This window comes from Chironomus tepperi, unplaced genomic scaffold (genome assembly GCF_022539635.2).
Source record: "Chironomus tepperi strain 1889 unplaced genomic scaffold, CSIRO-AGI_Ctep_v1 contig_337, whole genome shotgun sequence".
NCBI classification, from domain to species: Eukaryota; Metazoa; Arthropoda; class Insecta; order Diptera; family Chironomidae; genus Chironomus; species Chironomus tepperi.
Window position 1 is genome coordinate 3,341,114 of NW_027226459.1, and position 10,585 is coordinate 3,351,698.

General features: G+C 33.5%; 6 protein-coding genes across 6 annotated transcripts; 2 read left to right on the forward strand and 4 right to left on the reverse strand.

Moving 5' to 3' along the window:
• Nucleotides 1-301: 301 nt before the first annotated feature.
• Nucleotides 302-1,129, reverse strand: Osi21 (Osiris 21). Its single transcript, XM_070644604.1, has 3 exons — nucleotides 917-1,129; nucleotides 446-855; nucleotides 302-389 (listed from the first exon to the last, which is right to left on the reverse strand). Exons 1-3 carry the CDS (start codon nucleotides 1,127-1,129, stop codon nucleotides 302-304), a joined length of 711 nt encoding a protein of 236 aa, XP_070500705.1.
• Nucleotides 1,130-2,786: 1,657 nt separating this feature from the next.
• LOC139093551 (chromatin complexes subunit BAP18) lies at nucleotides 2,787-3,753 on the reverse strand. The gene is made up of 3 exons (XM_070644297.1): nucleotides 3,716-3,753; nucleotides 3,571-3,653; nucleotides 2,787-3,503 (listed from the first exon to the last, which is right to left on the reverse strand). The coding sequence occupies exons 1-3, from the start codon at nucleotides 3,725-3,727 to the stop codon at nucleotides 3,092-3,094; spliced, it is 507 nt and encodes a 168-aa protein (XP_070500398.1). The 5' UTR covers nucleotides 3,728-3,753; the 3' UTR covers nucleotides 2,787-3,091.
• A 290-nt stretch (nucleotides 3,754-4,043) lies between these two features.
• Nucleotides 4,044-4,683, reverse strand: Nedd8 (Nedd8 ubiquitin like modifier). Its single transcript, XM_070644445.1, has 3 exons — nucleotides 4,509-4,683; nucleotides 4,272-4,402; nucleotides 4,044-4,209 (listed from the first exon to the last, which is right to left on the reverse strand). The coding sequence occupies exons 1-3, from the start codon at nucleotides 4,524-4,526 to the stop codon at nucleotides 4,125-4,127; spliced, it is 234 nt and encodes a 77-aa protein (XP_070500546.1). The 5' UTR covers nucleotides 4,527-4,683; the 3' UTR covers nucleotides 4,044-4,124.
• A 507-nt stretch (nucleotides 4,684-5,190) lies between these two features.
• On the forward strand, nucleotides 5,191-5,601 carry MED11 (mediator complex subunit 11). The gene has a single exon (XM_070644605.1). The coding sequence runs from the start codon at nucleotides 5,191-5,193 to the stop codon at nucleotides 5,599-5,601; it is 411 nt and encodes a 136-aa protein (XP_070500706.1).
• On the reverse strand, nucleotides 5,598-7,359 carry Nufip (nuclear FMR1 interacting protein 1). Its single transcript, XM_070644296.1, has 2 exons — nucleotides 7,284-7,359; nucleotides 5,598-7,222 (listed from the first exon to the last, which is right to left on the reverse strand). The coding sequence occupies exon 2, from the start codon at nucleotides 7,212-7,214 to the stop codon at nucleotides 5,652-5,654; it is 1,563 nt and encodes a 520-aa protein (XP_070500397.1). The 5' UTR covers nucleotides 7,215-7,222; nucleotides 7,284-7,359; the 3' UTR covers nucleotides 5,598-5,651.
• A 196-nt stretch (nucleotides 7,360-7,555) lies between these two features.
• Nucleotides 7,556-10,462, forward strand: Tango6 (transport and golgi organization 6). The gene is made up of 2 exons (XM_070644295.1): nucleotides 7,556-7,665; nucleotides 7,739-10,462. Exons 1-2 carry the CDS (start codon nucleotides 7,614-7,616, stop codon nucleotides 10,303-10,305), a joined length of 2,619 nt encoding a protein of 872 aa, XP_070500396.1. The 5' UTR covers nucleotides 7,556-7,613; the 3' UTR covers nucleotides 10,306-10,462.
• Nucleotides 10,463-10,585: the final 123 nt, after the last annotated feature.

The window sequence follows — 10,585 nt, forward strand, 5'->3', positions numbered from 1 at the left end:
TAAATAATTTTTCTTTTTTTATTATTATTATTTCAATAAATTAAATCCATTTTACAGCATGTTTAAATCGGAGTATTGTGCCAAATTCCTATCTTCCTTTAATTCTCACACGAATAGTCAGTAAGATCCAAAATGAGATGCACATAAGAAAAATTTATATGCCAAACATTTTGGATAATAATCTGCAGTTTATGGTCGAGTAGAGGAATTACATTTTTGTCTTAATTAAGATTTTCATCGCAACTTATCATCGAGATGAAGAATGAGGTTGAGGAAGTTGTTCATGTGTTTGCTTATTAACTTAGTTTTGGGTTTGGGGATATTGTTGCTCATAGTAATATTTGTATGGATCGGCGTAGTATTGGTTCTTCTTCAAGTAGGCATTACGTCTGTGGAAAAAACTCATTAGAATCATCAAGACAATAGAACTAATATTCAGCCTTACCTGTTGTGGTCACCAGCATGAACTTGGAAGCTTGTTTCTTCATGATGATCACTTGAGAAGATTTTCTTAAGAGCAATGATGCCAGCGATTGTCAATGCAACTTTACTGATGACTAAAGCTTTACCAGCGATGGCAGCCAAAGCCTTTAAACCCAATGGACCAGCAATTCCCATAGCAGTCATCATAGCAGCAATAATGTATTTATAATGCTTGCCTTTTTTGCCTCTGGCTTCTGATAAGTCAACCTTGATTGTGTGTGTACGAAGGAACTTGTCGACAGTTTGAACTAAAGCCTTATCAAGTCCACTTAATCCACTTAAAGCACGGGCATCAGCAATAACTGGAGTATCATCATCAACTGGATGTTCAGCTTTAACAAGATTGATTCCATCGAGAAGTTGAATTGAATCCTATTGGAAATAAGAAAGATTATTGATTGAAATATTCAATAGATTTAATGTTAATCCTCACTTGTTCAACAGCACGTGAGATGGCAGTAAGAGCTTTTCCTTTTAAACATCCTGTAAAGTCTTCCTTGTTTTCACAATCATCATAAACTTTTTGAATGATGCTTAAATCCTTTCCAACTTGATTCTCATCTGATTTCTTTGACACGGAAGCTCCAAATACAGCTGATGAGACAGCAAGAATAACGATAAGTTCTACAGCTAACTTTGAATACATCTTTGGTGATTTTATTGCTTTAAAATTGATTTTTTAACTAAAACTATATGTTCTTTTCAGATTTCACACTTAAGTTACTGCTGTATGATGTTAACTCTGCAATAATTGAATAGAAACTGATAATTTTTTGATTAATAACTGTTGCTTATAAATGAATCTGAATGCTCTGCTTACTCCTCCACGCTCGTATGCAATTTTCTTTCGATTTCTTCTCAACTCGATGCATTTTTTCATGTTTTTTTGTTGCTTCTATATATTTTTGTTGTGCATTTTTCTTTCGTTTGCTTTCATCAAAATTTTCTCTTTTTTTTTATTGTTCGTATGGGATTCTTGTGTATGCATTTTTCGGGAGATGCCGTGGAAATATTTCATATCATTATTAATATCACTGATAATGTATTGGATTAGGAAGTTGTAGAGGTGAAAACTTGATAATTAGTGATTTTTATGGTTGATTTGATTTTAGTCTGTTATGGATGGATTGATCTAACGGGATGGGCAGTATGTTTTGCTCATAACTTCAATTATCTGTCAATCAGAAGTGAAGATGAGAATCTGTTGGATTTGCTTGAGAAATTGCGTTCTATTGGAAGCAATTGGATGTTTTTGAGGCCGTCTATTGAAGAATTCTTTAAGAATGGATTGTAATTGCTTCTTAAGAATGTTAAGAGAATCTATGCATTATTGTTTAGGACTAACATTAGGTTCTTGACATCAAGAGCGGTAAACAGAGGATATAGTTTAATTTGACTTTTTCATGGCAATTCAGGATGATTTGTTTATTCATTGGGATTTAATTAGCTCAGCTTTAGCAAGTCTCCATTTAATTCCAAAAATCTAACCATGCTTCTCATCCAACCTCCAAAAATCAAGTATTTCACTCCTTAATAAAGGATGATAATACAAAAATCTCCCATTTTCATTAAATCATATCAATTACATATCATAATCCATCATTACCATAACTCATTATTCATATTCATAGCCTCAACTTCAATATTTATCTATTAAAAATCATCTTACGCATGGAAATCTAAAAATCGACACTCAAACACGAACGAAAGATGCAGTAACCGTTAAAATTGAAGAAAATCATGAAAACTTGCTCAGAAAACTGTTACTAAATGAAAGTGAAGCTTCTTTAAGAGGCGCTTAGTGAAATTTACTTTTCAAAAATTCATTACAGCTATTAGAATTTAGTAGATGAGTGATTATGAGGTGTAAGTATTGCTGTTTGTTTGAATTTAATTGTTATATACTGGGATATTGTAAGAATTCTTTAATTTTGTAGGATATGATGTAGAATAGAACTTGAAATCAGTCTGGGTTACTAATTGAACATCATGTTCTGCAACGCATATTGAACTTCATGGATCAGGAAGTTGAATCTATCGATATTTGTTATTGTTGAGTGTAACTATTATTAAGAACTCCTTACGGATTCATAATGATGTTTATTCTTCGGAGTTAGTTCAGATACAGTCTGAACTTTTGTATGAAAAGGGGTCTTCAACTATGTACAATAAATATTATTCAAATCTCAAATGAACGTTACAACAACGATGCAATTCCATTTACTTCAGTTAATTTCCCATGTCTGGTATAGATCCCATGCCTGGAAGCACATCTAAGATTGAACCAATAGCTTTTATGAAAATTAGTCTCTAAATCATCCTTAACTTTTATTTATTAGCTACACAAATATTTACTTTAAATTGTAAAACCTACAAAAACTTTATAATTATCCTCAAATATCATTCTCTGTATGTACTTATGTATCATCTAGTTATTAATTCCATTTTTCCTTAACTTTAGTTCTTTTTACAAAAAAATTTCATGAATAGCTAAGATTATATATCAAATTGTACAAATTATGTCCATAAGTTAGCATGTTCTCTAATGATTTCATGTTAGATATTCCTCATGATCGAGATATTCCACAACCTCGTCAGTGGCTTTACTTCAAGAAACTTCCGAAAAACTCGTCTCGATTTTAACTTCATTTTGGAATTCCGACTCAACGTCCATCTCTTCCTCTTCAGCTGCATTCAGACGATTCAGTGTCATATGTGATGATGTCTGTTGAACTAAATTTTCCGGAAGTTGATGTTCAATCTTAATTGTTGCAGGTTGTTGATGATGGAAAATGACTTGTTCTTGTATTACAACAGGAGTTTGTGTGATTGTTGGCTTCACGACTGGCTCAACTTTTGGAACAAGCCCAGCTTGCTGATAAGATTTATTCTTCAATGTTTGTCTTATTTGGGATGTTTGTTTGGCTTTAATGTGACTACTTAATTGATTCAAGTCCTCATTGAATTTTGTTACGGAATTTTTTAGCATGTCAACTTCCTCTTGACTCCATTTAGAGCTCCTGAAATGGTAAATAGCCGGCTTAACATCAAGTAAACAAGATTTTTTGTACAATTTAAAGAATTTACCCTTCTTTATCCGTTTGAACTTGCAATATTAGGTCTCCTAGCGTATTGAAGGCTTTGCCGGCCGATGTAAATATTTCACTGACCTGAAAATAAATTGAAGAACTGTTAATATTGAGTCTAAAATTGATAAAATTAATTAAATTACTTTTACGTTCATTTTTTATGTTTTGATTGTATGGTTCTGAAAAAAAGATGTACGGTTTTGAATGTTTGTTTGTGTTGGTGTTTGAATTTTCTAGCGGTTTTTGGCGCTGGATCTTGGATGTTAAATAAATAAAGAATTTTGCATGATATTGTTAATTCTGATTTGCTAATTTGATGGATGCAACGTGACATAGCTGAGCTATGTGAATTTATTCAATTTCGAAGTATTTGATTGTAGAATTTCCAGAAAATTTTGATATTTGAGATGAAAAAAGATCCAGGAATGCCAATAAATCTGGAATAAATGCTGTAATTAATGAGATCTAGCGATTTTAAGGAAAATGATTTATTGAAATGATAAGAAACATTTAAAAGAATAAGTTATTTCTCATAAAATATAATCAGATGATTTAAAATCCTCCTCGAAGCGCGAGAACCAAATGAAGAACTGATCCACCTTGAACTTTATAGTCTTGAGCTGTTTTATCATCGTTCCTAAAATCAATAAGGTAGCAATTAATCAGATTAATCGATTAATTATGGCTTAATTTACGTACATTTGCTTTCCGGAAAAAATTAAACGCTGTTGTTGCGGTGGAATGCCTTCTTTCTCTTCAACACGCTCCTTAATTCGATCTACTTTATCTGTTGGCTCAATATCAATTTCAATCTCCTTGCCAGTGAGTGTCTGTAATTAATTTCAATATTAAAATCATCAAAAAAATATAAGAAGAAGAAATTTTTAGTAGAAAAATAAAAATTTTGCAAAAATTTATGAAATTTAATCAATTTACCTTAACTTTAATCAACATTTTTGCTATGTATCAGTTCCTTTATTCGCTATTAACTAGAATTGGTGAGGATGAAAACCTTTAAGAGGCTCAGTAACGAGAATTATGCAAATTTATAGATTTTTTAATTCACAAAATTTGCAAAATAGTTCTTGACTTCGAAAATTCGATCGAGCAATTTCGAAATTCGAATATAAACATAAAATCAAAGGGGAATATTGTTGCCTTTTATGGTGAAATTTTGACTAAGACGCATTTCTCGGAATAGACGATGACTCATTATATTAGTCATCGCTTGGTTCTAGTAATTTCTAGTTGATGATTTAATTTATTGCAATTTTTATTTAACGGTTTTCGAAGATTCAAATTAATTCGAAGATTACTTAACGAATTCTTTGTCAATTATGCTTTTGTGTAGAATGACTTTTTGTCGTGTTTTATCATTCATACTTGTTTAATATGCTTCAAATCTGTTGTTTGTGATTAAATATGATAACAGGAGTAAGTACAAATTAGTTTCAAACACTAAAAGTTACGGTAAATTGTCAAGTCAGACAAAGTGAACAACACATGACATTTTTCTCACGGATTTTGCTATAAAGTTACAAAAGTAAACAAAAATATTATAGCAAATCAAAATTAATTAAATTTACCTCATCATACACAAGATATCCATCAAATAACAATGACAAATCCACTAGAGAAGATCCAGGCACTAGATGCAATTGAAAAGGAAATAGTTTTGTGCATACAAAGTGCTGGAAATGCACTTCAAGAATTATCAAAGGAAAAGCCGAGTCAAAAGAATGCTGAAAATCATGCCTCACAGTTCCTCAAGTCACTAAACAGCATAGAGAACAAATTAAGTGATCAAATAAACTACCTACAGCAAGTATCAACAACTCATGCACACGAAGGAAGTGGATATGCGAGTGCAAAGAATCTCCAAATGGCATGGCAGCGACTCAATAATGTTAAGGCACGAGTAAAGGAGCTGGAAGATTGTCAAAATAAGTATGCAAAGAAGCAAGGACAGGTCAGCATTGTGGCGCCACCTGCACCGGCTCCAGCAGCGAATTTACCACAACAATCTTAATTCATAATTTGTAACTTTAAGTTTATTAAAATTAATTTTGATATAAAGGTTTAATTCTGAGAATTTACAGCACTTTCTTCTGTTTCCATGCTTGACTTTTCAGCACCATCGTCTATTTCCATGCTTGACTTTCCAGCACTTTCACCTATTCCAAAGAAATTATTCTTAACGACAAAATTCACACATTGCAGCAAGACATTCCGTTCATGGACAATGTCACGTTCAAGGAGCTTCTCAAGGAACGGATTAATTGATCGATTCCTGAGTTTTGAATAGTCAAGTCCACTACGTCTGATGATTTTCTTCGGTTCCTGCTTGTCATCATTACGTTTCCTCTTTCTGGATCTTTGTTGAGGATTTGTGGATGTTGATGGCTCGTCAGCTTCAATTTGCTTGACTGTTGGAAGTTCCTCTGGTTCTGAATTGTTGTCATCGACTTCCTGCTGCTCTTCCTCAATCTCTGGACATTCGTCGTCATTTTCATCGTTGGCTATACTGTCAGTGGCTTCTTGTTGGATGCTTTCTGTCTGTGGACTGTCTACTTGTGGATGTAAATATGAATCTTCTACATCAGCACTTCCAGTAGGTTCCAAATTCTGATCTTCGAGACTCAAAGCTTCCTTTACAGGACTTCCTGTATCTTCCTTCATTTCCTCATCACTAGCATTGCTATTTTCATCCTCAGAGTCAGATCCATACATTCCTAACAGTGACAATGCTGGCTTTTCCTTCACACTAGACTCAACTGTGTGATAATTCTTCATTTTGGATGTTCCTTGAAACTTTGGCACTGATCGAGTTTCTTCCTCGTCTGATGAATCTTCATTAGCTTTTTTCACTACTTGTGGCTTCTTGGCTACTTGAGGAACTGCTGGACTTTTGAAATTTTCAGTCTTTTCAGGCTTAACATTCTCAACTGGCTTAGTTGCTGGATCTTTAACTTCCGATTTCTCGGATTTTTCATTGTCTGTCCGTTTCTGGAACTTCTTGCTCCTGTCATTGTTCCTATTCTGTTTATTATTATGGTTCCTCTTATTGTCATGCTGTCTATTTCCTAAATTCTTGACAAAATCTCGTTGCTGGCCATCGCCAAATCTTTTCTTCGAGTCATTCAGCCTTTCGCCTCTCTTCTGTCTTTCCTCTTGTATTTGTTGTCTCAAAATGACATTTTGTGTTGTTGGATATCTTTTACGTCTTTCTTCTCGCCATTTTTCAATCTGTTCAGGCGTTGACAAGTCTTGGATCTTAACTAATCCATTCTGCTTTAAATGAACTTTCTGGATGTGAATTGCGATTGTTGCATCATTTGCATTGAATTTACAGTCATCGTATGGACATTTTGCATGAGACCGCCGATGCTGAAAGAGTTCTGTATCAGTGCTAAATCCTTCCTGACAATATTTACAGAAATGGATAAAATTCCTCTTTGCTGGATGTTGCTGATTTGAGTTTTGTTCAGAATTCTGTTGGAACTGACTTTGATGTTGTCCAGAATGCTGTGAGCCTTGATTGTTATGGCTTCCTTTTGGCTGGAATCTGTTTGATTGTTGCTTATTTTGTGTAGGCAATGTGCTGATTGGAGTTTGTGTTGCAAATGGACTTGGCAGTGTCATTTTTAAATCTGAAATGATGAATTGAGATGTTAATGAATGATAAGACTTGGATTTATTAATTATAGTTACCTGTAACTTTAGATATTCAATTATTTTGATTTTTGTTGATAACAATGTGGATTTGTTTATACTTTTTCAAGGTATGGACACTTGGATGAAAGTTCGAAAAAAAATCACAAATTTTCTATTCTGGATGTTTTAGAAATTAAGTAACTCATTAGCTAAGGTATGCATTTATCTTACTAACCAGCTCAAACTTCAGAAATTTCAAAGAAATCATCATTTTCTCAAACATTTGAGTCCATTCCTTGAATTTTCGACAGTCGACATTTGTTTTGAATTTATCAACAAATAATCCCGCGTTCCTTAAAAATAATTAATTAAACTAGTTAAGCAGTCATGATTACAACAGAAGAAGCCTTCAAGTTACTAGAAATTGTCCAATCTTCAGGTAAATAATCAAATTTAATCAACTTTTCATTGAAAATTTAACAATTTCACAAATTTTCGTTTTTAACATCCAGAAACTCAAAAGGAAGCATTTGACAAGCTTAATAGCCAACTAAAGGAAGAGGACATCATCAGTTATTTAAAAGATCTCAACTGTATCTACACAGAACAGCCATTTTCATGGAGATTTTCATGCTATTTATTTTATTTACTCAACGAAATCATCAAAAGTGCTGAAATTAATTCACTGGATGTCAATCAAGCAAACTTATTCTCAGAAGCTGTTCATAAATGTGAAATTAATGCATTGGAAGTGTGTGTAAAGAGACATAAGAGCAGAACAACTTACGACACAACAAATCAAAGTGACAGTGAATATGAGAAATTGATCAGCTGCCTTCGAATGTTCCACAAGTTCTTCTCAGTCAAGCTTATTGCCACAAATCCATTATTCCATGATGCACAGATAGACTACCTTGTTGGAGTGTTGTCAGTACTGACTATGAAGAAGTCAGACCAAGACATAAATGATGCTAATAACATGCTGATCCAGTTACAAACATTTATTGGAACTGAGCAGTTCTTTCAATTTGTCATGATGGTACGTGGATTTCAAGGATTATCAAAAGACTTCCAAATTCAGTCACAACTTCGCTTATTGCAATTAATTAGGTCTGATAATGGATTTTATATGCTGTGTAAAATGATATTAAGGAAGAAGACTGATGATTCACAGGCATGGCAGAAGTACAGCGTTATAGCTGGGATTCTTATGAAAGCAATGAGGAACAAGAGCTTCTACGAGAAAATGGTCAATGAGATTTTCAGGACATTGAGAAAATGCATCAACAGCAATGAAAATGAAATTGTTGCAGCATGTGTTTATGTTTTGAAGGAACTGTATGGCAAGAAGGAAGTGGAACTGGATGAACATCTAGACAAGTGGATTCTTGGTCCATTGATTGACTTAATAAATCCACAAATTCTACTCTGTGGATCAATTCTTATGGAATATGATGAAATTAAAGGATATGTAGGCATGCTTCATGTTCTGTTCTCATCATCAACAATTGTGGCACTTCCATCGAGAATTCTTCATAATCACATCGTTGCCTTGTTCAATTTACATACAGTATTGCCGGATATACCTGAAAAAGAGAAATTGGCATCAATTGTTCTGTTTGTGCTTAATAATTACGATAGGAAGGAACTGCAATTAGTTGTAAGGAACTTGAGACTCAAGGATGATCCAAAAGTCCTCAAAATGCATCCAAGAATTGTCTATAAGAATAATTCATTACAAATCGGCGAGGAAACGACAGCTTTGATCGATGACACTCAAGCCTTCGTCCTGCTACTCAAAAATTCCAATAACAGCCTGCTGATCTACGAAATTTTCATATCCTTCATAAAATTACTAAGTGACGTCCAAAATGCTGGAAATTCAATAATCACTGGATATGACTTAGAAGAAGATGAACTTACAGACGTGCTGCATACAAAATTTTACAAGCAATTGTCAATAATTGAGCCACTTCAGGACATGATTCAATGGAAGTCACTTCATGCGCAGCTTAATGAGAAGCCAAAGGAGATACTTGATGCTATTAAGGATGTCTTAGTCCATGCAAATAGCGAGGATGAACAAATTGTGATAATTTTCTTCTCAATCTACAAGGAACTGCTGTATAAATTGAAGGATGATGAGGAACGGCAGCGAATGAGGAACGAAATATTGAAGGTCAAGGAAAAGTTCAAAAAAGCACAGCTTAAGGAACAAATTGACATAATATTCAACAATAATGAGGAAGTGCCAAGCATTGATCCATCAGAATTCACATTTAATGACGCGATGAAGCTACTGAAGTCGAAGGAAGTCTACTGTAAAGTTTATGGATGTGACAATTTGATCAAAATGCTGAGGAAAAGAGACAAGCAGGCACTGGCAAATCGACATACAATTTTGGCTGTTGCTATGCAGAATATGAAGGAAGTTGAGAGTTATGCTTACTTGAATGTCATTAAACTGCTTGTTGCACTGTCATACGTCCTTGATACTGAAGTTGTTGATGCTTTAATAGCTGAATATCAAAATAAGGAACTGGAAATTGACGAAAGGTTGAAATTTGGTGAAGTTGTCCTTAAAGTCACTGAAGATCTTGGGGAAATGTCTATGAAATTTAAGCAGCAACTTATTAATTGCTTCCTTAACGGAAGTAGAGACTCGAATAATGAATTTAGGACATCAAGCTTGGCGAATTTAGGAACAATTTGTAAAATTTTAAGCTATCAAGTCCACAACTTTTTTAATGAATTGTATCAGCAATTGGAAGTGATTATTAAGTCTGATCCATACCTTCCATCAAAACGAGCAGCTTCTATGGTTCTGTCACAAATCCTTGCTGGAATGCCAAATTTGATGGAATTTCAAGATTATTTGCTGCCAATTTATCATTTATTGAAGGATATTCTAGCAAATGAGGAAGATCAGCAGACGAAGTTGCATGCTCAAATTGGACTTGAGCACTTGAATGAAAAGACAAAAGACTTTTTGAATCCAAAATTAAATACCCAGAAAGAAATTAAGATCAGAATAGGCGACGACAATCCAAATAAGTTGAATGAAATTAAGTTTAAGTGAGTAGAATTAATATTTGATGAAGGAATACTAAGTTTAGATTTACAATGAATTGTGGATGGATTAATAATTCATGGCTAAACTTATTACAAGCTAAAATTTTGTATTTTACAGCAAATTTTATATAAAAATCTAGATTTTAACAAATTTTTAATTGAAATTTTGCAGATTTTGAATTTTTACAAATTTTAAATGTTCAAGAAACACCAATTGATTATGTTTAGATGATATTCAAGACTAAGTGATGTGATATTTTCAGGATGTTGCGTAGAAAGTGCCAGGT